The sequence below is a fragment of the Coregonus lavaretus genome (assembly GCF_964263955.1).
Source record: "Coregonus lavaretus genome assembly, chromosome: 1".
NCBI lineage: Eukaryota > Metazoa > Chordata > Actinopteri > Salmoniformes > Salmonidae > Coregonus > Coregonus lavaretus.
Window position 1 is genome coordinate 75,396,928 of NC_139988.1, and position 26,452 is coordinate 75,423,379.

Genomic DNA, 26,452 nt, shown 5'->3' on the forward strand with positions numbered 1-26,452 from the left:
ACTGTCATGTCTCCTCCCGTTGCTCCCCTCCGGTGCTCTGATTCGCCGGTCTACTGAGCCACCGGTCTGAGCGCACCACCTTGGCTACACCGGAATGGACACCCAACGCACCCTAATCACCTCCAGCGCACCTGCACTTCATCATCTCATCACCACCCTTACTTAGCTCTGGACTGTTCTGTATGATGTTGTGTTTACTCTATCTTTGTTATTTCTCTTTCTCATTGTTAAGTAAACCTTGACCTTGTTTATTCCTGCGTCTGCGTCCTGCCTCTTCGTATACTCAGTACTCGTCACAACAGCCTTATTCTAAAATTGATTTAATTAATTGTTTTCCTCATCAATCTATACACAATACCCCATAATGACAAAGCGAAAACAGGTTTTTATAAAACTCGAAATTGAGCTCAGGTGCATCCTGTTTCTACAACTTGATTGGAGTCAACCTGTGGTAAATTCAAGTGAAAGGCACACACCTGTCTATATAAGGTCCCACAGTCGACAGTGCATGTCAGAGCAAAAACCAAGCCATGAGGTCGAAGGAATTGTCCGTAGAGCTCCGAGACAGGATTGTGTAGAGGCACAGATCTGGGGAAGAGTATCAAAACATTTCTGCAGCATTGAAGATCCCCATGAACACAGTGGCCACCATCATCATTTTTAAATGGAAGAAGTTCTGAACCACCAAGACTCTTCCTAGAGCTGGCCGCCCGGCCAAACTGAGCAATCGGGGGAGAAGGGCCTTGGTCAGGGAGGTGACCAAGAACCCGATGGCCACTCTGACAGAGCTCCAGAGTTCCTCTGTGGAGATGGGAGAACCTTCCAGAAGGACAACCATCTCTGCAGCACTCCACCAATCAGGTCTTTATGGTAGAGTGGCCAGACGAAAGCCACTCCTCAGTAAAAGGCACATGACAGCCCGCTTGGAGTTTGCCAAAAGGCACCTAAAGGACTCAGACCATGAGAAACAAGATTCTCTGGTCTGATGAAACCAAGATTGATCTCTTTGGCCTGAATGCCAAGCATCATGTCTGGAGGAAACCTGGCACCATCCCTACGGTGAAGCACGGTGGTGGCAGCATCATGCTTGGGGATGTTTTTCAGCGGCAGGGACTGGGACACTAGTCAGGATCGAGGGAAAGATGAACGGAGCAAAGTACAGAGAGATCCTCGATAAAACCTTCTCCAGAGCACTCAGGACCTCAGACTGGGGTGAAGGTTCACCTACCCTAAGCACATGCAGAAGTGGCTTCGGGGCAAGTCTCTGAATGTCCTTGAGTGGCCCAGCCAGAGCCCAGACTTGAACCCGATCTAACATCTCTGGAGAGACCTGAAAAAGCTGTGCAGCAACGCTCCCAATCCAACCTGATAGAGCTTGAGAGGATCTGCAGAGAAGAATGGGAGAAACTCCCCAAATATAGTAGTGCCAGGCTTGTAGCAGCATACCCAACAAGACTTGAGGCTGTAATCACTGCCAAAGGTGCTTCACAAAGTACAGAGTAAAGGGTCTGAAAACGTATTTAAATGTGATATATCATTATTTATTTTTTCTACAAAGCTGTTTTTGCTTTGTCATTATGGGGTATTGTGTGTAGATTGATGAAGGGGACAAACTATTTAATCAATTTCAGAATAAGTCTGTGATGTAACAAAATGTGGAAAAAGTCATGGGATGGGATGTATAGACATTATGGACAGTATATGGATAGAATGTGGTATATCTGAAGAATACGCACGATAGAATAGTATATGTACAGCAATAGTTAAATAGAATAGGCCTAGACTAGAATACAGTATATACTGTACATATGAAGTGGGTAAAACAGTATGTAGACATCATTAAAGTTACCAGTATTCCATTATTAAAGTGACCAGTGTTCCATGTTTATGTACATAAGGCAGCAGCCTCTAAGGTTTAGGTGGTAGCCGCCTAGTGACAGTGACTAAAGTTCAGGGCAGGGAACTGGGCGGAGGCCGGCTAGTGGTGACTATGTAACAGTCTGATGGCCTTGAGATAGAAGCTGTTTTTCAGTCTCTCTGTCCCAGCTTTGATGCACCTGTACTGACCTCGCCTTCTGGATGGTAGTGGGGTGAACAGGCCGTGGCTGAGGTCCTTGATGATCTTCTTGGCCTTCCTGTGACACCAGGTACTGTAGATGTCCTGGAGGGCAGGCAGTGTGCCCCCGGTGATGCGTTGGGCAGACCGTACCACCCTCTGGAGAGCCCTGTGCGGACGGTGCAGTTGCCGTACCAGGCGGTGATACAGTCCGACAGGATGCTCTGAATGGTACATCTGTAAAATTGTGTGAGGGTCTTAGGGGCCAGGCTAAATTTATTCAGCCTCCTGAGTTTGAAGAGGGGCTGTTGCGCCTTCTTCATCACACTGTCTGTGTGGGTGGAACATTTCAGATTGTTAGTGATGTGTACGCTGAGGAACTTGAAGCTTTTCACCTTCTCCACTGCGGCCCTGTCAATGTGGATGGGCACGTGCTCCCTCTGCTGTCTCCTGAAGTCCACGATCAGCTCCTTCGCTTTGTTGACGTTTAGGGAGAGGTTATTTTCCTGGCACCACTCCACCAGGGCCCTCACCTCCTCCTTGTAGGCTGTTGTTGGTAATCAGGCCTACCACTGGTGTGTCGTCTGCAAACGTAATGTTTGAGTTGGAGACGTGCGTGGCCACACATTCATGTGTGAACAGGGAATACAGGAGGGGGCTGAGCACGCACCATTGTGGGGCCCCTGTGTTGAGGATCAGCGAAGTGGAGATGTTGTTTCCTACCTTCACCACCTGGGGCGGCCCGTCAGGAAGTGCAGGACCCAGTTGCACAGGGCGGGGTTCAGACCCAGGGCCCTGAGATTAATGATGAGCTTAGAGGGTACTATGGTGTTGAATGCTGAGCTATAGTCAATGAACAGCATTCTTACATACAGTTGAAGTCAGAAGTTTACATACACCTTAGCCAAATACATTTAAACTCAGTTTTTCACAATTCCTGACATTTAATCCTAGTAAAAATTCCCTGTTTTAGGTCAGTTAGGATCACCACTTTATTTTAAGAATGTGAAATGTCAGAATAATAGTAGCGAGAATGATTTCTTTCAGCTTTTATTTCTTTCATCAAATTCCCAGTGGGTCAGAAGTTTACATACACTCAATTAGTATTTGTTAGCATTGGCTTTAAATTGTTTAACTTGGGTCAAACGTTTCGGGTAGCCTTCCACAAGCTTCCCACAATAAGTTGGGTGAATTTTGGCCCATTCCTCCTGACAGAGCTGGTGTAACTGAGTCAGGTTTGTAGGGCTCCTTGCTTGCACACGCTTTTGTCACGATTTAAACTGAATATGAACCCACATGCAGACAACTACACCGAGCCAGAGAAGGTTTAACAGGTTTATTTCAAAGTTAAATTGTCCAGGTTTCCAAAAATAGGGGAAGAGCAAGTCCAGGTCTACAGGGAGGGTAACAGATCCAGGGTTCTGAGCAGGAGTGGTACCGTAACGTCCTAGTGTCCGTGGTGAGTCCAAATGTGAGGTCCAGTAGTGGAAAGCAGGATGGTGGTGGCAGGAGTGAAGCGGAGGCAGGAGTCAGGTTCCAATAATCTGTGGCACAGGAGAAATATAAATAGAACAGGCCAAAAACACAAAGAGCGAAAACAAGCAGGTTGAGTCAGCAGCGAGACTAACATGGTCGTCTTGACTATGATCTGACGATGAGTGGCAAGTTTGACCGGGTCTTTAAGGCTGAGGTGATTATGGTGAATGAGCTGCAGCTGGAACCCTGACTCCCGCACACCAGACTTCACTCCTGCAATTAAGAACAGAGGGCTAACAGACACAGGCTTAATCTGGGACACATGAAAAGTGGAATGAACCCGTAGGGAGGCAGGAAGCTGTAGTTTAACCGCGCAGGGGTTAACAATAGACAGTATTTTAAACGGTCCTATAAAACGCGGCGCCATCTTCTTAGATTCCACTTTTAATGGAAGATCACGTGACTTAAGCCATACCTCTTGACCAGGAGAGTAACCGGGAGCCTGGGACCGGTGACGGTTGGCTTGCCTCTGCATGTACGACGAAGCTCGGGACAGAGCTACCCTGGCCTTCCTCCAGACCTTGAAGCAGCGGCGCATGTGGGACTGCACCGAGGGTACCGCCAGTTCCCTCTCTTGAGAAGGGAACAGGGGAGGTTGATAACCAAGAGCACACAGAAAGGGAGACAAACCAGAGGAAGTGTTAGTCAAGGTGTTATGAGCATATTCCACCCAGGGGAGCATGGAGCTCCATGACCCAGGGTTAGACCCTGTGACACAGCGGAGAGCGGTCTCCATCTCCTGGTTCGCTCTCTCGGCTTGCCCTTTGGTCTGGGGGTGATATCCAGAGGACAGGCTGGATGTGATGCCCAAAGCTTTACAGAAAGCTTTCCATACCTGGGTGACAAACTGGGGACCCCTGTCAGAGACAATATCAGTGGGTAGACCATGAGAGCGGAACACATATTCAACCAAAATATCAGCAGTTTCTCGCTAGGGCGGCAGGTAGCTTAGTGGGTAAGAGCGTTGTGCCAGTAACCGAAAGGTCGCTGGTTCTAATCCCCGAGCCGACTAGGTGAAAAATCTGTCGATGTGCCCTTAAGCAAGGCACTTAACCCTAATTGCTCCTGTAAGTCGCTCTGGATAAGAGCGTCTGCTAAATGACTAAAATGTAAATGTAAATGTCTGGCAGTGGGCAGTTTAGGTAGGGCCAAAAAATGAGCAAACTTAGAAAAACGATCAATTACAGTAAGAATGACAGTCTTTCCAGACGAGGGGGGAAGTCCAGTGACAAAATCCAATGCAATGTGGGACCAGGGACGGCTGGGTATTGGCAGAGGTCGTAGATGACCAGCGCTGGCTTGGGTGGAGTTCTTACTTCGTGCACATACCGTACAAGCAGCAATGAAGGCGCGAGTGTCCGCCTCCATCCTGGGCCACCAGAACTTCCGTCGCAAAAAGTCAAGGGTCCGAGTAACTCCAGGGTGACAGGTAAGGGTAGACGAGTGAGCCCACTGAAGTACCTGGGAGCGAACAGACTCAGGGACAAACAACCGGTTAGGAGGACCGCTCCCAGGGTCAGCTTGTAGATTTTGAGCCTGTCTAACAATCCCTTCGATGTCACATGTAATGGCAGCAATACTGCAGGTAGGAGGCAAGATGGTTTCAGGGTTACTACCAGTATCAACAGCAGAATGAACACGAGACAGGGCGTCAGGCTTGACGTTGCGTGACCCAGGACGGTAAGACAGGGAAAAATTGAATCTACCAAAAAATAGTGCCCACCTGGCTTGACGGGGATTGAGCTGCTTCGCTGACTGGATGTATGCAAGATTTTTATGATCCGTCCAAACGATGAAGGGTTGTTCCGCCCCCTCCAACCAATGCCGCCACTCCTCGAGAGCCAGCTTAACGGCGAGCAGTTCATGATTGCCAACATCATAATTCCTCTCTGCCTGAGAAAGTTTTCGTGAAAGAAAAGCACAGGGATGCAGTTTGTTATCTTCAGGTGAACGTTGTGACAACACCGCACCTACCCCAGTGTCGGATGCGTCCACCTCCACGACAAACTGGCGGTCGGGGTCAGGCTGCATCAGAATGGGAGCCGAGGCAAAGCGATGTTTCAGCTCTTTGAATGCTGATTCGGTCCCTTCATTCCAAGCGAACGGTAGTGAGATGGAGGTGAGAGCGGTGAGTGGCGCAGCAATGCGGCTGTAGTCTTTGATGAACCTCCTGTAGAAGTTCGCAAACCCCAGGAATCGTTGAAGTTGTTTGCGGGTGGAGGGGGCTGGCCAGTCCGTGACAGCAGAGATCTTAGCTGGGTCCATCCGCAACTCCCCCTGAGCTATTATGTAACCCAAAAAAGAGGTTTCAGACACATGAAATTCACATTTCTCCATCTTCACAAATAGTTTGTTTTCCAACAACCTTTGCAACACCTGGCGCACATGCAGTTCATGTTCCTGGGAGGACTTTGAGTAAATCAGGATATCATCCAGATAGACAAAAAACAAAACGATTCAACATGTCCCGAAGGACATAATTCACTAGTGCCTGAAAAACAGCAGGGGCATTAGACAAACCAAAAGGCATAACCAGATACTCAAAATGTCCCAAGGGTGTGTTGAAGGCAGTCTTCCATTCATCGCCTTTACGAATGCGCACCAGGTGATACGCATTTCGTAGATCCAGTTTCGTAAAGATAGTTGCACCATGAAGGAGGGGAAAAGCAGAATTAATTAAAGGCAGAGAATATTTGTTCTTAATGGTGATGTTGTTAAGTCCACGGAAATCAATACAGGGTCTGAGGGTCTTATCCTTTTTCCCAACAAAAAAGAATCCCGCTCCTACAGGTGACGAGGAAGGACGAATAATACCTGCCGCCAAGGAGTCCCGAATGTAGTTCTCCATAGCCTCCGTCTCCGGGCGGGAGAGATTGTACAGGCGACTGTTAGGGAGAGGGGCTCCTGGCTGGAGGTCAATGGCGCAGTCATATGGCCGGTGAGGAGGAAGAGAAGTAGCTCTGTGTTTGCAGAAAACGGATGCCAGGTCATGATACACGTCAGGGACAGCAGAGAGATCCATGGACTCCAGTGGAGGTTGAGGAACAGTGCTGGCAGGGGTCTGAGCAGAACACAAACAGTTAACATGACAAAATGTGCTCCATGAAACAATTCTACCTGTCACCCAATCAATGTGTGGATTGTGTCTTATGAGCCAGGGGATACCAAGGACCAGGGGGGTCTGTGGGCAGTCAATTATGTGAAATTGAATGTTCTCCTGATGATTACCCGACACTGATGAGTAATACGGGTCAACAATTGTCCATTTAGACCCTTAGCCTGCAGCGGACGGTCCATAGGAACAGTCTCTAAATCCATTTGTTGAGCCAACTCTCGATCTAAAAAGCTTTCATCGGCACCAGAGTCAACCAGCGCACTAACAGGGAAATTCTGGGACTGCCACTGGAGGGATGCCTGGAGCAGAATGCGGGGAGAAGAGGAAGAATCCGCTGCTCGGCTCACCAAAACTTCTCCCATTAATGATGAGCCGGCCCTTTTCCCGGACGAACTGGGCAGGAAGGAACGAAATGACCAGCTTCTCCACAATACAGGCAGACACGAGCCTGAATTCGACATGCACGCTCCTCTGAGGACAACCATGCACGACCCACCTCCATGGCTTCGGGTTCAGTGCTCCGGGAGGAAGAGCAGCTCCGTCTTGCCAAGGTTCAGCTTGAGGTGGTGATCCGTCATCCATACTGATATGTCTGCCAGACATGCAGAGATGCGATTCGCCACCTGGTTATCAGAAGGGGGAAAGGAGAAGATTAGTTGTGTATCGTCAGCGTAGCAATGATAGGAGAGGCCATGTGAGGATATGACAGAGCCAAGTGACTTGGTGTATAGCGAGAATAGGAGAGGGCCTAGAACTGAGCCCTGGGGGACACCAGTGGTGAGAGCACGTGGTGCGGAGACAGCTTCTCGCCACGCCACTTGGTAGGAGCGACCGGTCAGATAGGACGCAATCCAAGAGTGAGCCGCGCCGGAGATGCCCAGCTCGGAGAGGGTGGAGAGGAGGATCTGATGGTTCACAGTATCAAAGGCAGCAGACAGGTCTAGAAGGACAAGAGCAGAGGAGAGAGAGTTAGCTTTAGCAGTGCGGAGAGCCTCCGTGACACAGAGAAGAGCAGTCTCAGTTGAATGACCAGTCTTGAAACGTGACTGGTTTGGATCAAGAAGGTCATTCTGAGAGAGATAGCAAGAGAGTTCGCTAAAGACGGCTCAATAGTTTTGGAAAGAAAAGAAAGAAGGGATACTGGTCTGTAGTTGTTGACATCAGAGGGATCGAGTGTTGGTTTTTTGAGAAGGGGTGCATTGAAGTGTGTAGGCTACCACTGTAAGTAAGCCTACTGTAGGTTTCATTTTTTTCAGAGTAGACAATGTTTCTGAATTTGTGGGCATTGCAGCATATTTTGGTTTGGGGAAAAGTCCCGCCAGGGACTCAAATCCTGCAGTGCAAGACGTGTCCCCCTGCTTAAGCCAGTACATGTCCAGGCCCGTCTGAAGTTTGCTAGAGTGCATTTGGATGATCCAGAAGAGGATTGGGAGAATGTCATATGGTCAGATGAAACCAAAATAGAACTTTTTGGTAAAAACTCAACTCGTCGTGTTTGGAGGACAAAGAATGCTGAGTTGCATCCAAAGAACACCATACCTACTGTGAAGCATGGGGGTGGAAACATCATGCTTTGGGGCTGTTTTTCTGCAAAGGGACCAGGACGACTGATCCGTGTAAAGGAAAGAATGAATGGGCCATGTATCGTGAGATTTTGAGTGAAAACCTCCTTCCATCAGCAAGGGCATTGAAGATGAAACGTGGCTGGGTCTTTCAGCATGACTATGATCCCAAACACACCGCCCGGGCAACGAAGGAGTGGCTTCGTAAGAAGCATTTCAAGGTCCTGGAGTGGCCTAGCCAGTCTCCAGATCTCAACCCCATAGAAAATCTTTGGAGGGAGTTGTTGCCCAGCGACAGCCCCAAAACATCACTGCTCTAGAGGAGATCTGCATGGAGGAATGGGCCAAAATACCAGAAACAGTGTGTGAAAACCTTGTGAAGACTTACAGAAAACGTTTGTCCTGTGTCATTGCCAACAAAGGGTATATAACAAAGTATTGAGAAACTTTTGTTATTGACCAAATACTTATTTTCCACCATAATTTGCAAATAAATTCATTAAAAATCCTACAATGTGATTTTCTGGATTTTTTTTTCTCATTTTGTCTGTCATAGTTGACGTGTACCTATGATGAAAATTACAGGCCTCTCTCATCTTTTTAAGTGGGAGAACTTGCACAATTGGTGGCTGACTAAATACTTTTTTCCCCCACTGTATTTACACAGATATTTAGTGTACAATTTATGCAACAGTTATGAGGCCCCTGGTGTAAAAGGATATACTGAGCTTATGTTTATAGATGGGTTGGCTGACAACTTCACAAAATTGATGCAGGTGTATCGATGTGGCCGGAAGACGTGCGTTGTTATGATTCTGAACGGTCAGATAGCTAGCAGCAATGACAAGAAGCTGCCATGTGGGGAATCTTAGGTGGCTCGTTTTAGCTCGTTGTATCTTGTTATTGATACCATGTGTTGTTTTGAGGTGTTTTGACTGATGTCATGTCTATGCTAATATAGCTGAAATTCGCTAGCTAGCTAACCAACAACTGTAATGATTTATTTGAGAGACGACAAGTGCTCATTATGCAAATGTGTTTATGTTTTCAATAAACTTTTGAAGAATAAACATATTTTACATGTTGTCAACAGTCGAAGCCAACCACATCTGTTTTGCCCCATAGTTGCGCACACTTTGTTTTTGTTGCTAAACATTCAACGCGTCTATAGAATGGCAAAGAGTGTTAGGCTGCAGTTAAATGACGCAACTTGCACGCAATTTTAGTTGTCGCAACTGAGTTGCTTCTTGAGTTCTCTGTGAAACACCCCCTGCAATTAATAAGCAACTCATCTGCAATTTGGTTTCATCTAGTTGAAACTTTTTAACTTTGTGCAACTAGTTGCAAGCAACAGCTAATCCAAACAAATGCTTTTGTCACATGAACTATTCGAAGGTTTGGAACTCCAGCCCAGTTGTCATGTCAACAACACAGCTGTCAGTGCTGTGGGAACCGTGATCAAGGTGGACAGAAGAGACATTACCCAAATGGGAGCTGTATAAATAAATACTGGCATCAGGGTTAGTAAAGGTTTATGTACAGTACATGGTTTGGAAGTCAATAAATGACATTTATGAAGTGAACCCTGACCTCTCTCTGCCCAGTGTCAACTGAAATTGTTCAACATGAGCTGCACTAGCTAGCAAGTTTGTTAATAGCTTGGTTAGCTCGTTGCTATGTATCTAGCTAGCTTGAGGGCGTGCCCCAAGGGTCAATACTGGGGCCCCTTCTGTTCAGCCTGTACATTAATGATCTGCTTTCTGTCTGTACTTGGTTTGTAGTTCAAATGTATGCAGATGATACAGTGATATATGTGCATGCAAGTGGCTCAGTGACTCACGTTTGCATCTCAATGTGAAAAAAACAGTCTGCATGTTCTTTACAAAGAGTGCAACTGATGCTACTGAGCTGGATGTCTATGTGTCAGGGGAGAAGCTCCAAGTGGTATCCGATTTTAAATACCTTGGCATCAAACTTGATTCCAACATCTCTTTTAAAAAGCAGGTGAAAAATGTAACTCAATAACCAAATTCAACCTAGCTAATGTCCGATTCATACAACATTTTTGACTACAGAGGTAGCACAACTGTACTTCAATGCTATGATACTCCCCCACTTCACATAGTGCTTGACTAGTTGGGCCCAAGCTTGCTGTACAACATTAATACCCATTCAGTCTGTCTACAAACAGGCTCTCAAAGTGCTTGATAGAAAGCCCAATAGGCATCATCACTGTTACATCCTCAGAAAGCATGAGCTCCTGAGTTGGGAAAATCTTGTGCAATACACTCAGGTCTTGTATTCAAGATACTAAATGGCCTGGCTCCCACTCCACTTAGTACTTTTGTCAAACAGAAAACCCAAATCCATTGCAGCAGATCCACAAGGTCTGCCATGAGAGGTGACTGTATAGTTCCCTTAAGGAAAAGTACCTTTAGTCAATCTGCTTTCTCTGTGAGAGCTTCCCATGTCTGGAACACACTGCCATCAGACACATACAACTGCACCACCTATCGCACCTTCACAAAAAACATAAAGACATGCCTAAAGGACAATCAGACTTGTGAACATCCCTAGCTGTGTATTGCAGCTTTCCATGTTATCTGTTGTCTGTAGCTTGTGAGGTGTGTAAACACTTTGTTGCTTTTTGTGCTATTGCTTTGTCTACGTGTTATGTGTTGCTTGTCCTGTGTTGCTCTGCATGTGCTCACTGCTCATTGTTTGTCTGTATTATTATTGTAATTGTTATTAATAACCTGCCCAGGGACTGTGATTGAAAATTAGCTGGCTGGCAAAAATCAGCACTTTTACTGAAACGTTGATTAATGTGCACTGTCCCTGTAAAAAATAAACTCAAACAGTGTTGGCAACAATGTTCACTCTAAACTGTGCGTGCGCGCGCTGCTGCACAGACATTGCAGCTCCCCAGGACTGAGCACAGAAATATCAGCCCACAGAGAGAAGCACGAGATTGAACTTCACCCAACTTTCTAGAACAGTGGTTACCAATCGGTCGATCATGTTCGACTGGTCGATCTCCAAGGCATTCCTAGTAGATCGGCAAACATTTCTGTAAAAAACAACAACGATAAAGCCTTGTGTTCCTATTGGCTGTTGGCGGTAGGCAAACTAATGCCATTTTGAACCATTTCATGTGTCTGAAGGTACAAACTCGGCGGGCCCAGAAAGCAAATCAAGTGCCTTCGGAAAGTATTCATACCCCTTGACTTTTTCCACATTTTGTTATGTTAAAACCTTATTCTAAAATGGATTAAATAAAAAGCATTCCTAAGCAATCTACACACAATACACCATAATGACAAAGCAAAAACAGTTTTTTTTTTTTTTTTGCTAAGTTATTGAAAATTAAAAACAGAAATACCTTATTTACATAAGGATTCAGATCCTTTGCTATGAGACTCAAAATTGAGCACAGGTGCATCCTGTTTCCATTTATCATCCTTGAGATGTTTCTACAACTTGATTGGAGTCCACCTGTGGTAAATTCAATTGATTGGACATGATTTGGAAAGGCACACACCAGTCTATACAAGGTCCCACAGTTGACAGTGCATGTCAGAGCAGAAACCAAGCCATGAGGTCGAAGGAATTGTCCGTAGAGCTCAGAGACAGGATTGCACAGATCTGGGGAAGGGTACCAAAAGATTTCTGCAGCATTGAAGGTCCCCAAGAACACAGTGACCTCCATCATTCTTAAATGGAAGAAGTTTGGAACCACCAAGACTCTTCCTAGAGCTGGCCGCCCAGCTAAACTGAGCAATCTGGGGAGAAGGGCCTTGGTCAGGGAGGTGACAAAAACCCGATGGTCACTCTGACAGAGCTCTAGAGTTCCTCTGTGGAGATGGGAGAACCTTCCAGAAGGACAACCATCTCTGCAGCACTCCACCAATCAGGCCTTTACGGTAGAGTGGCCAGACAGAAGCCACTCCTCAGTAAAAGGCACATGACAGCCCGCTTGGAGTTTGCCAAAAGGCACCTAACAACTCTCAGACTATGAGAAACAAGATTCTCTGGTCTGAAGAAACCAAGATTGAACTCTTTGTCCTGAATGACAAGCGTCTCGTCTGGAGGAAACCTGGCACCATCCCTACGGTGAAGCATGGTGATGGCAGAATCATGCTGTGGGGATGTTTTTTAGCGGCAGGTACTGGGAGAGTAGTCAGGATTGAGGGAAAGCTGAACAGAGCAAAGAATAGAGAGATCCTTGATGAAAACCTGCTCCAGAGCTCTCAGGACCTCAGACTGGGGTGAAGGTTCACCTTCCAACAGGACAACGACCCTAAGCACACAGCCAAGACAACAGAGGAGTGGCTTCGGGACAAGTCTCTGAATGTCCTTGAGTGGCCCAGCCTTTATTTAACTAGGCAAGTCAGTTAAGAACAAATTCTTATTTACAATGACGGCCTACACCGGCCAAACCCGGATGACGCTGGGCCAATTGTGCGCCGCCCTATGGGACTCCCAATCACGGCCGGTTGTGATACAGTCTGGAATCGAACCAGGGGGTCTATAGTGACGCCTCAAGCACTGAGATACAGTGCCTTAGACCGCCTTAGACCGCTGCGCCACTCTACACAGATCGGTGCAGCATAAACAATCAGAGTTGCAGTAGGCCTATATACAAATAGACCATTGCCATATAAGGATCTGTGCCATTTACGTTGAACTGGACTGTGTTTACCACATGAGCGGTCGTGAGTAGATGCGCTTGTTTTGAGATCAAAGCGAGAGCTGCATGTTGCCATGTGCACATTTTGTTCATATCCTTTGGTAGCTAGTGAGTTATTAGCCCAGTTATAGATCATTTGTAGTAAGCAATAGGGGAGTGAATGCTTCCTACAAGAGCACAAAACATATACATTTCTAGACATATTTGAAAAGCGAGTTATTTTTTTGTCTTAAATGGGCAGTGTTGTATTTTGAGACATGCTTGAATAAGCTTAGCCAATAGGCAGAGGGTAGCATCATTTATCTAACTCTCTGTAATAATGGTATGGGAATAATAATGCATTTTATTTTGTAAAGTGGTTTCTTGCATCAAACAACACAACATTTACAGTCACCTCATTGTCTGAAGGACAAGTGGATAAACAGGTTAATATCAAGCCCTGTATGTTGTTGTTTTTCAGAAGTCTCATGGAATGTAGGCCTACATTGAACACCACGCATTGGCTGCTACTGTAGGCTGAATGATAGAGCAGCTATTTCCATGTTAAAATGTTATGGGATGCATTTTCTCCATTGTTTTTGATGGTAGGCATACATTATGTTCAAATAGCCACAGTAGCCTACATGGCCACTGTTAAAACTGTAATTTTAAGCCGGTACAGCCTCAGTGTTCACAGTAAACACGCGCTGGAAGTTGCACAGAATTTTACAAGCTGTTTAGAAGCCTGATTAGATGTTCAGGAGTCTGATGGCTTGGGTGTAGCAGCTGTTTAGAAGCCTCTTGGACCTAGAATTGGCGCTCCGGTACCACTTGCTGTGCGGTAGCAGAGAGAACAGACTATGACTAGGGTGGCTGGAGTCTTTGACAATTTTTAGGGCCTTCCTCTGACACTGTATATAGGTCCTGGATGGCAGGAAGCTTGGCCCCAGTGTTGTACTGGGCCGTACGCACTACCCTCTGTAGTGCCTTGCGGTCGGAGGCCGAGCAGTTGCCATACCAGGCGGTGATGCAACCAGTCAGGATGCTCTCGATGGTGCAGCTGTAGAACTTTTTGAGGATCTGAGGACCCATGCTAAATCTTTTCAGTCTCCTTAGGGGGAATAGGTTTTGTCGTGCCCTCTAAATGACTGTCTTGTTGTGCTTGGACCATGTTAGTTTGTTGGTGATGTGGACACCAAGGAACTTGACGCTCTCAACCTGCTCCACTACAGCCCCGTCGTTGAGAATGGGGGCGTGCTCGGTCCTCTTCTTTTTCCTGTAGTCCATAATCATCTCCTTTGTCTTGATCACGTTGAGGGAGAGGTTGTTGTCCTGGCACCACATGGCCAGGCCTCTGACCTCCTCCCTATAGGCTGTCTCATCGTTGTCGGTGATCAGGCCTACCACTGTCATCGGCGAACTTAATGATGGAGTCGTGCCTGGCCATGCAGTGATGAGTGAACAGGAGGTACAGGAGGGGACTGAGCACGCACCCCTGAGGGGCCCCCGTGTTGAGGATCAGCGTGGTGGATGTGTTGTTACCTACCCTTACCACCTGGGGGCGGCCCGTCAGGAAGTCCAGGATCCAGTTACAGAGGGAGGTGTTTAGTATGAAAAAAATATATGTATGCACTCACTAACTGTAAGTCGCTCTGGATAAGAGCATCTGCTAAATGACTAAAATGTAAATGTAGTCCCAGAGTCCTTAGCTTAGGGATGAGCTTTGAGAGCACTATGGTGTTGAACGCTGAGCAGTATTCAATGAATATCATTCTAACATAGGTGTTCCTTTTGTCCAGGTTTGAAAGGGCAGTGTGGAGCGCAATAGAGATAGCATCATCTGTGGATCTGTTGGAGCGTTATGCAAATTGGAGTGGGTCTAGGGTTTCTGGGATGTGAGCCATGACCAGCCTTTCAAAGCACTTCATGGCTACAGACGTGAGTGCTACGGGTCAGTAGTCATTTAGGCAGGTTACCTTAGTGTTCTTGGGCACAGGTGGTCTGCTTGAAACATGTTGGTACTACAGACTGTTGGTATTACAGTCAGGGACAGGTTGAAAATGTCAGTGAAGACACTTGCCAGTTGGTCAGCGCATGCTCAGAGTACACGTCCTGGTAATCCGTCTGGCCCTGCGGCCTTGTGAATGTTGACCTATTTAAAGGTCTTACTCACATCGGCTACGGAGAGCGTGATCACAGAGTCGTCCGGAACAGCTGATGCTCTCATGCATGTTTCAGTGTTACTTGCCTCGAAGCGAGCATAGAAGTAATTTAGCTCGTCTGGTAGGCTCGTGTCACTGGGCTGCTCGTGGCTGTGCTTCCCTTTGTAGTCTGTAAAAGTTTGCAAGCCCTGCCACATCCGACCAGCGTCGGAGCCGGTGTAGTACGATTCGATCTTAGTCCTGTATTGACGCTTTGCCTGTTTGATGGTTCGTCGGAGGGCATAGTGGGATTTCTTATAAGCTTCCGGGTTAGTGTTCCGCTCCTTGAAAGCAGCAGCTATACCCTTTAGCTCAGTGTGGATGTTGCCTGTAATCCATGGCTTCTGGTTGGAGTATGTACATACAGTCACTGTGGGGACGACATCATCAATGCACTTATTGATGAAGCCAGTGACTGATGTGGTGTACCAGTCTGTGCTAGCAAAACAGTCCTGTAGCTTAGCATCTGCTTCATCTGACAACTTCTTTATTGACCGAGTCACTTGTGCTTCCTGCTTTAGTTTTCATTCTACTGCGAATGACGGGGATGAGGGCCCTGTCGCGTGTCTGGAGCAAAAATACTAAAAAACGAAAAGAAAACGAAAAAACTAAATAAATATTTCATTTGCAACCTGCAACTACAACAAACATTGTGTGCAAGTTGCATTGTGTAACTGCAGCCGCAGCTCATTGATGCTGTACTTAGAAATATGACAAAAGAGATCATTCTCTTGTGCATTCATCCTCAACAGTAACCATAGGTAAATTCTGATGCGCTATATCTGACTTTTATTTTATTGTTTTATTTTTTTTACATACTATCATGGTTTGTAGACTGCTGTTAACACAAGTGCAGTTGGAAACCAAAAAAGGTTTCAAACCAGTGTCTGTCTCTTACTGTCAATTCACATCGCTCTCTACCTGCCACTACTTTATTGCCAAACTCTCCCATTATGGGTTTTTCTTCCCAACAGCATGCACAACAGCATGCACAACAGCATGTTAGTGGTAGCCTGTCCAGCACAGTGTTACTGTTAAGCTGCCAACCAGGTTATCGTAAAGTCGCATTGCTGAAATTTGCATGAGGTTGGATCTTACCAATGGGTTACCAACATATTCAAATAATGATAATGATTGACATTTTTGTTAAAAAAACGTTATTTTGAGGAATTTATTCATACTAATTCATCCTTCCACAAGAAATAGTCCCAACACATCTAGGGTAGCTACCCAAGCCGGCTGGTCATTCGTTCTATCGGTTCGGTTGCTAGAGATGCGACCCAAGTCGTTCAGTCTTTTTGTTCTGTATCTATGGACACGACCCAGTCGTTCGTTCTAAATGTTCAATTGCCATAATGGCTGGCAACGTTCTTATCCCTTGCTTGCTAGCTAACCAACTACGGCTAACTTACAGTCACATAGCTGTATTTGCATTTGGTTAAGCTGTTTTCTAGTGACATTTACTTGTATACATCCATAACAATGAGCCAAAGAGGCGCGTTTTCGCCTGGCATAGAAAATGTGCTCACTCGTCAGGACACTGTTGTTCAGAACAGGAGCTAGCTAACAACACAGCTAACACAGTCACTTCAAACTGAAGCTTTAAAGACTGCAAAATAGCCGCACTTTGTTTCGTTGTACCTTTTTTCAATTGATATTTATTTGTACAGTGAGGGGAAAAAAGTATTTGATCCCCTGCTGATTTTGCACTGACAAAGACATGATCAGTCTATAATTTTAATGGTAGGTTTATTTGAACAGTGAGAGACAGAATAACAACAAAAAAATCCAGAAAAACGCATGTAAAAATGTTATAAATTGATTTGCATTTTAATGAGGGAAATAAGTATTTGACCCCTCTGCAAAACATGACTTAGTACTTGGTGGCAAAACCCTTGTTGGCAATCACAGAGGTCAGACGTTTCTTATAATATGCCATTTAGCAGACGCTTTTATCCAAAGCGACTTACAGTCGTGCGTGCATACATTTTTGTGGTCCCGGGGATCGAACCCACTACCTTGGCGTTACAAGCGCCGTGCTCTACCAGCTGAGCTACAGTTGGCCACCAGGTTTGCACACATCTCAGGAGGGATTTTGTTCCACTCCTCTTTCTCCAAGTCATTAAGGTTTAGAGGCTGACGTTTGGCAACTCGAACCTTCAGCTCCCTCCACAGATTTTCTATGGGATTAAGGTCTGGAGACTGGCGGTACATGGCCCCGTCAATCGTCCCTTTGATGCAGTGAAGTTGTCCTGTCCCCTTAGCAGAAAAACACCCCCAAAGCATAATGTTTCCACCTCCATGTTTGACGGTGGGGATGGTGTTCTTGTGGTCATAGGCAGCATTCCTCCTCCTCCAAACAAGGCGAGTTGAGTTGATGCCAAAGAACTCCATTTTGGTCTCATCTGACCACAACACTTTCACCCAGTTCTCCTCTGAATCATTCAGATGTTCATTGGCAAACTTCAGACGGCCCTGTATATGTGCTTTCTTGAGCAGGGGGACCTTGCGGGCGCTGCAGGATTTCAGTCCTTCACAGCGTAGTGTGTTACCAATTGTTTTCTTGGTGACTATGGTCCCAGCTGCCTTGAGATCATTAACAAGATCCTCCCATGTAGTTCTGGGCTGATTCCTCACCATTCTCATGATCCCCATCCTTTTTACGCTGCTGCTACTCTGTTAAGTATTTATGCATAGTCACTTTAACTCTACCCACATGTACATATTGCCTCAACTGCCTCAACTGGCCGGTGCCCCCGCACATTGACTATGCAACGGTACCCCCCTGTATATATAGCCTCCCTACTGTCACTTTATTCTATTGTATATATAGCCTCCCTACTGTCACTTTATTTTTTACTTCTGCTCTTTTTTTTTTCTCAACACTTTTTTGTTGTTGTTTTATTCTTACTTTTTTGTTTAAAATAAATGCACTGTTGGTTAAGGGCTGTAAGTAAGCATTTCACTGTAATGTCTGCACCTGTTGTATTCGGCGCATGTGACCAATATAATTTGATTTGATTTGATTTGATTTGATTTGATCTTTGCAACTCCACGAGGTGAGATCTTGCATGGAGCCCCAGGCCGAGGGACAGTTCTTTTGTGTTTCTTCCATTTGCAAATAATCGCACCAACTGTTGTCACCTTCTCACCAAGCTGCTTGGCGATGGTCTTGTAGCCCATTCCAGCCTTGTGTAGGTCTACAATCTTGTCCCTGACATCCTTGGAGAGCTCTTTGGTCTTGGCCATGGTGGAGAGTTTGGAATCTGATTGATTGATTGCTTCTGTGGACAGGTGTCTTTTATACAGGTAACAAGCTGAGATTAGGAGCACTTCCTTTAAGAGTGTGCTCCTAATCTCAGCTCGTTACCTGTATAAAAGACACCTTGGAGCCAGAAATCTTTCTGATTGAGATGGGGTCAAATACTTATTTCCCTCATTAAAATGCAAATCAATTTATAACATTTTTTACATATGTTTTTCTGGATTTTTTTGTTGTTATTCTGTCTCTCACTGTTCAAATAAACCTACCATTAAAATTATAGACTGATCATTTCTTTGTCAGTGGGCAAATGTACAAAATCAGCAGGGGATCAAATACTTTTTTCCCTCACTGTATATATCCATAAAAATTATGCCTGGCTGAGAAACACTGTCTGCCTGTCTGTCTCGTCCCGACTCCCGACATGTTCATTACTATGGGACAGCTGGAGATTAAATTTGAATATTGAAACAATGTTGCAAATGTCGGAGAGACAGACAGCAAGGTTTATACAAATCTCTGCTGTTGAAAACTAAATGTTAGTCTAAAAGAAATGTGAGATAATGTCTAGATGCTTTTTATAGTGGGGATCAAGTTTATAAATTGATTAGCTGGGCTGATGAGACAGTGGATTGCGCAGTCAGATGGAACAGAGTAGATAGGCATTTAACGTCATAGATTTAGCCGGTGGTAACTTGTGGAATAGACACTGGCTGGAATGCAGATTTAACTTATCAGCATTCAGGATTAGACCCACCCGTTGTATAAATTAGTTTACCCATCAAATTGCCAGGGTTAAAGCTTCCAAGCCAATTCTATTATCACCATAGAGATACAGTATAATACAAATTGTGCTCTATTAAATACAGTACTTCTCACTGTGTAAGAATCATCTCCTTCTGGCCGGGAAATATTATATTCTCCTTTGTTGCCTGTGCACCATGCAAAAGCTTTGCCGTTGTCCCTCGGTGTGATGCTTTTGGGAAACGCTTCACTTAATGCACTGAAAGACTTGTGATAAGAAAGGCCCCATATAAGGTCTCTTAGAATGTATAGTATCCTCCCATTGGTGTAGAGTGAAGTTCCACCTAGACGCTGATCTTGGGGCAGTTTAGCATTTTCCCCACTAATGGTTAAAATTAGGATTGGGGGAGGGGAAGCTGACTTTATATCTGTACGTAGGGGAAACTTCACCCCGGAGTTATTTATTATCAGCCATTTTAAGTTGATATATTGCCACATAGAAAGACAAAACATTATAAGTGATATAATATATGCATGCTCATAACAAGTTTAATGCAAGATACCTTTTGTTATATACCCAGTGTTACAACACTTTCTTGTGAGCATGTAGAGCTGACAAACTTTATCATGAGTGGATAAGGGTGATGTCTACTCCACTAGCAGTACAAACGGCAACATCTAATAGGAGCTCACCTTCGACGAATGGTGTTGCAATTTCGGGTGCCTAATGGAAGTTTTATGCAACATCACTTTGATTAAACATTCACTTTGAAAACACTGCTTCTTCCTCTCCGCTCCGAGCACCTTTCCCTCACCACTATCCTGGCTCTCTGCAATTATTACAATGTAGCAATAGTGTAACGGCCATTAATGGCTTTGGAACATAGAAGTGTTTGCTTCAAAGCGTCCGCCACTATAATCCAGTGGCTGCTTGATTACAAATGATTTAACATGGCTGCAAAATAATTTAGCCTTGTCATGGGTGGAATGAACGAGATGAAAATTACCATTACTATTGACAACATTCACCATGTAGCAAAAGGGGTGCCGTTTAAAGGAGTGTAACATTTATTTTTAAATGATTACGCCCATTGTAATTGCACCCTGTGCGTACAAAGAGCTGGATTATCTGGACAACAGAATCTCATCAAGCAGTGACGAGACACCCATAAGGCGTGACTGCAGCTCAAATACAGTGGATCAGTGTACAAGAGCCAGGGACACAAAGCTCTAACCCAGAGCAATATACTGTACAGCAGGCCTACTGTATCTGAGGATCATGAAAGCTGAAGGTGGGGCTTTGTATTAAACTCGGTATGGCCTCTTTCCCTCTGCAGGAGACACAGGGAAAAGCTCAGGACGCAATTCTCTGAGAGCTGGAACCTGAGGGAGTGCAGTATCAACTCCTCTGAGCTGATGTCTAAATCCTGCCCCAGGCCTCAGTGCGGCCTGCAGCTTCAAAAGGTGAGATAAGGAACCAGCCTTTCTTATTGTATTCTACTTTGAGGTTTATATATATTTAAGATAAATGCAGTCTTTGAAAAAAATTATTGAGAGGTTCTTTGTCAGGGGTGAGGGGTATATGTGTAACAATTTTCACCAAATAGTTATTTGCATATCAGGGTTCTTTACTGTTGTGATGGATGTGAAGAACCATCCTGTTTTTCCTCTCTCCACCATGTTTCCTTTTATGCCATGAAATGCTGCTCATTAGGCCTGTTTCCTCTTATTTTATAGACTAACCTATTTCAACTACTCTCTTACTACAGGCCTTTTTATTAGATTATTGTATTACAGAATTAAATATAATTGTATGCATTGTCAGAATATGTTTATGTAAAAATGAAATGGAAAAGTATTTGAAAAAATACTATTTGTAAAAGAGGTTGATAGCCATCGTTGTTGTTGTTATGAAAGTGGGAACTGCAACTCAGTAGCCAGTAAGTTATTGTAATTTTACTAGAAAAGTATTACAGTAAAATCAAGTACATTTCTTTACTTTGAGCACACTTGGGACTCAACCTCAACTGGGATTTGAACTCACAACCTCTTGATTGCCAGCAACCTGAATTTCCTGCTACGCCAACAGGTCTGTGGCCATGGATTTATTGGCAAGAACACATTTCTGCACTTTGCTAAAAGTTGCCCAGAATCAAGTCAATAATTCTCAGATTGTCTGACAACACCAACATCGCAGTGCTCAGCAACACTTGAATGCTCTGGGGATTTGAATTTGCAACCATTTGATCGGGAGTGCATCAATGTTTTGCAGTGCCACCATGTACATATTTGTTAACATACACTACCGGTCAAAAGTTTTAGAACACCAAGGGTTTTTCTTTAATTTTACTATTTTCTACATTGTAGAATAATAGTGAAGACATAAAAAAATATGAAATAACACATATGGAATCATGTAGAAACCAAAAAAGTGTTGAACAAATCAAAATACATTTTAGATTTCAGATTCTTGAAATAGTCACCCTTTGCTTTGATGACAGCTTTGCACACTCTTGGCATTCTCTCAACCAGCTTCATGAGGTAGTCACCTTGAATGCATTTCAATTAACAGGTGTGCCTTCTTAAAAGTTAATTGGTGGAATTTCTTTCCTTCATAATGCGTTTGAAACAATCAGTTGTGTTGTGACAAGGTAGGGGTGGTATACAGAAGATAACCCCATTTGGTAAAAGACCAAGTCCATATTATGGCAAGAACAGCTCAAATAAGCAAAGAGAAACGACAGTCCATCATTACTTTAAGACATGAAGGTCAGTCAATACAGAACATTTCAAGTACTTTGAACGTTTCTTTAAGTGCAGTCGCAACAACCATCAAGCGCTATGAAGAAACTGGCTCTCATGAGGACCGCCACAGGAATGGAAGACCCAGAGTTACCTCTGCTGCAGAGGATAAGTTCATTAGAGTTACCAGCCTCAGAAATTGCAGTCCAAATAAATGCTTCATAGACTTCAACTAACAGACACATCTCAACATCAGAGTGTGTGAATCAGGCCTTCATGGTTGAATTGCTGCAAATAAACCACTACTAAAGGACACCAATAAGAAGAAGAGACTTGCTTGGGCCAAGAAACACGAGCAATGGACATTAGACCGGTGGAAATTTGTCCTTTGGTCTGGAGTCCAAATTGGAGAATTTTGGTTCCAACCGCCGTGTCTTTGTGAGATGCGGTGTGGGTGAATGGATGATCTCCGCTTGTGTATTTCCCACCGTAAAGCATGGAGGAGGAGGTGTTATGGTGTGGGGGTGCTTTGCTGGTCACACAGGCAATGTACTCATTAGCATATATGGGGGCATGGTCTAAAATATGTTGTATTTGTGCCAACCGTTAGTGGGTAACGCCATACATTAAGTTGCTCCTATTAGTATGTAGCTACACAGTAATAACTGTAGTAACATAGTAGTTACATATGTGTTACTATGTAATTACATGGTAATAAGGTTGTAACACTATCAGTTATTACACAATTGGAACAAGGAATGCATAATTTCACATCCACTTGCTACACATTTGTTGTTCCACTATGTAACTATGTTTTGTAATTTGATGTTTAAAAGTCACCTGTGAATTACCATGTTAATAACTCAAACCAAAATCTGACCTTGTCACATGTAACTACAAAGTGCCACTACCATCGAATCCATATGTAATACCAGGGTTGATAAATAGGGTAGGACCTTTTTCACTCATGTAGTTACATATATTAGATCACACCCCAAATATGCTAATGAGCTCCTTTACAACACCTACATTTTAAAGCGCAGTGCTGATTTGACTTTATATTCAAAATATTGGGTAGAAACATCTACTATTACGTTATCCACACCGACCACTAGTAAATATTCCCTGTTTTAGGTCAGTTAGGATCACCACTTTATTTTAGGAATGTGAAATGTCAGAATAATAGTAGAGAGAATGATTTATTTCAGGTTTTATTTCTTTTATCACATTCCCAGTGGGTCAGAAGTTTACATACACTCAATTAGTATTTGGTAGCATTGCCTTTAAATTGTTTAACTTGGGTCAAACGTTTCGGGTAGCCTTCCACAAGCTTCCCACAACAATACGTTGGGTGAATTTTGGCCCATTCCTCCTTTCAGAGCTGGTGTAACTGAGTCAGGTTAGTAGGCCTCCATGCTCGCAAACGCTTTTCAGTTCTGCCCACACATTTTCTATAGGATTGAGGTCAGGGCTTTGTGATGGCCACTCCAATACCTTGACTTTGTTGTCCTTAAGCCATTTTGCCACAACTTTGGAAGTATGCTTGGGGTCAATGATCATTTGGAAGACCCATTTGCGACCAATCTTTAATTTCCTGACTGATGTCTTGAGATGTTGCTTCAATATATCCACATAATTTTCCTTCCTCATGATGCTATCTATTTTATGAAGTGCACCAGTCCTTCCTGCAGCAAAGCCCCCCCCCCCCCCCCCCCCCCCCCCACAGCATGATGCTGCCACCCCTGTGCTTCACGGTTGGGATGGTGTTCTTCGGCTTGCAAGCTATCCCCTTTTTCCTCCAAACATAACAATGGTTATTATGGCCAAACAGTTCTATTTTTTTCATCAGACCAGAGGACATTTCTCCAAAAAGTACAATCTTTGTCCTCATGTGCAGTTGCAAACCGTAGTCTGGCTTTTTTATGGCGGATTTGGAGCAGTGGCTTCTTCCTTGCTGAGCGGCCTTTCAGGTTATGTCGATATAGTACTTGTTTTACTGTGGATATAGATACTTTTGTACCTGTTTCCTCCAGCATCTTCACAAGGTCCTTTGCTGTTGTTCTGGGTTTGATTTGCACTTTTCGCACCAAAGTACGTTCATCTCTAGGAGACAGAATGTGTCTCCTTCCTGAGCTGTATGACGGCTGTGTGGTCCCATGGTGTTTATACTTGCGTACTATTGTTTGTTGAGGTGTTGGCTGATTTCTTTTGATTGTCCCATGATGTCAAGCAAAGAGGCACTGAGTTTGAAGGTGGGCCTTGAAATACATCCACAGGTACACCTCCAATTGACAAAAATGATGTCAATTAGCCTATCAGAAGCTTCTAAAGCCATGACATAATTTTCTGGAATTTCCCAAGCTGTTTAAAGGCACAGTCAACTGAGTGTATGTAAACTTCTGACCCACTGGAATTGTGATACAGTGAATTATAAGTGAAATAATCTGTCTGTGAACAATTGTTGGAAAAATGACTTGTGTCATGCACAAAGTAGATGTCCTAACCGACTTGCCAAAACTATAGTTTGTTAACAAGACATTTGTGGAGTGGTTGAAAAACGAGTTTTAATGACTCCAACCTAAGTATATATGTAAACTTCCGACTTCAACTGTATATCAATGATGGCGCTCTTGCTGCTGGTGACTCTCAGATCCACCTCTATGCAGACGACACCATTTTGTATACATCTGGCCCTTCATTGGACACTGTGTTAACAAACCTCCAAACGAGCTTCAATGCCATACAACACTCCTTCCGTAGCCTCCAACTGCTCTTAAACGCTAGTAAAACTAAATGCATGCTCTTCAATCAAACGCTGCTTGCGCCCACCTGCCCGACTAGAATCATTACTCTCGGCAGGTCTGACTTAGAATATGTGGACAACTACAAATACATAGGTGTCTGGTTAGACCGTAAACTCTCCTTCCAGACTCACATTAAGCATCTCCAATCCAAAGTTACATCTAGAATCAGCTTCCTATTTCGCAACAAAGCCTCCTTCACTCATGCTGCCAAATATGCCCTCGCAAACTGACTATCCTACCGATCCTTGACTTCGGCAATGTCATTTACAAAATAGCCTCCAACACTCTACTCAGCAAATTGGATGTAGTCTATCACAGTGCCATCTGTTTTGTCACCAAAGCCCCATATACTACCCACCATTGTGACCTGTATGCTCTCGTTGGCTGGCCCTCACTATATATTCGTCGCCAAACCCACTGGCTCCAGGTCATCTATAAATCACTGCTAGTCAAATCCCTGCCTTATCTTAGCTCATTGGTCAACATAGCAACACCCACCCGTAGTATGCGCTCCAGCAGGTATATCTCACTGGTCGTCCCCAAAGCCAACACCTCCTTTGGCCGCCATTCCTTCCAGTTCTCTGCTTCTAATGACTGGAACGAACTGCAAATATCTCTGAAGCTGGAGACTCTTATCTCCCTCACTAACTTTAAGCATCAGTTGTCAGAGCAGCTTACCGATCACTGCACCTGTACACAGCCCATCTGTAATTAGCCCACCCAACTACCTCATCCCCATATTGTTATTTATTTTGCTCATTTGCACCCCAGTATCTCTATTTGCACAACTTCTTCTGCAGATCTATCTCTCCAGTGTTAATACTAAATTGTAATTATTTTGCACTATGGCCTATTTATTGCCTTACCTCCAAAATTTACTACATTTGCACACACTGTATATAGATTTTCTATTGTGTTATTGACTGTATGTTTTGTTTTATCCCATGTGTAACTCTGTGTTGTTGTTATTTTTATCGCACTGCTTTGCTTTATCTTGGCCAGGTCGCAGTTGTAAATGAGAACCTGTTCTCAACTGGCTTACCTGGTTAAATAAGGGTGAAATAAAAAAAATATCTGAGTGTTGATTCTACACTCTTAGAAAAAAGGATTCCAAAAGGGTTCTTCGGCTGTCCCCAAAGGAGAACCCTTTTTGGTTCCAGGTAGAAACATTTTGGGTTCCATATAGAACCCTCTGTAGAAAGGGTTCTACACCCACCCTAAAAGGGTTCTACAAAATTATTTGATAAAATATTGATTTAGGCCTTTACTACTAAAGCCCATGGAAACGCATTGAATTACACATTCATAAATGGCAAAAAGGACAGTAAAAAAAATTAACCATGAGAAACAAGGTTTTGAAGTGTCTGTCCTAAATCTACATTTGTATTTTTTACACATACAGTATTTGACTATTTTTTGGGTAGGCACAAAACTACCTTCATACTTCCATTCATTTTTTTAAACCTGTACCGGTTACCTTCAGACGAGTCCCATGACACTTGTGGGTGTTTTAAAGCAAAATGCCATCGTGTTCGTGAGTCTCCCCTTTCAATAGAGTGGTCATAATACTTTCTAGGTCCAACCGTGAGAAGGTCTGACAAACACCGCTCTAGCTCTGCCACCTTTTGAATGCAGTGTATTAAGACGCATCCAATGCAAAAAACCTTGATATCTCTTTCTTAAACTAACAGATTTTGATGGAGCGTTTTTGGTTATGTAACTTAGATTGACGCACCGGTGTGTCAATCAAATCTAGGGGGT

At 44.2% G+C, this 26,452-nt stretch overlaps 1 protein-coding gene across 1 annotated transcript in view; it reads left to right on the forward strand.

Annotated features, from left to right (window-relative positions):
• The window catches only part of LOC311131781 (pro-neuregulin-3, membrane-bound isoform-like), a gene marked incomplete at both ends in the record, with an annotated part of 453,127 nt that overhangs the window by 413,173 nt on the left and 13,502 nt on the right, over positions 1-26,452 (forward strand). The window contains one exon of the mRNA XM_084164910.1: positions 20,483-20,609. Coding sequence (XP_084021036.1) covers positions 20,483-20,609 — 127 coding nt within the window. The remainder of the gene's footprint in view (positions 1-20,482; positions 20,610-26,452) is intronic.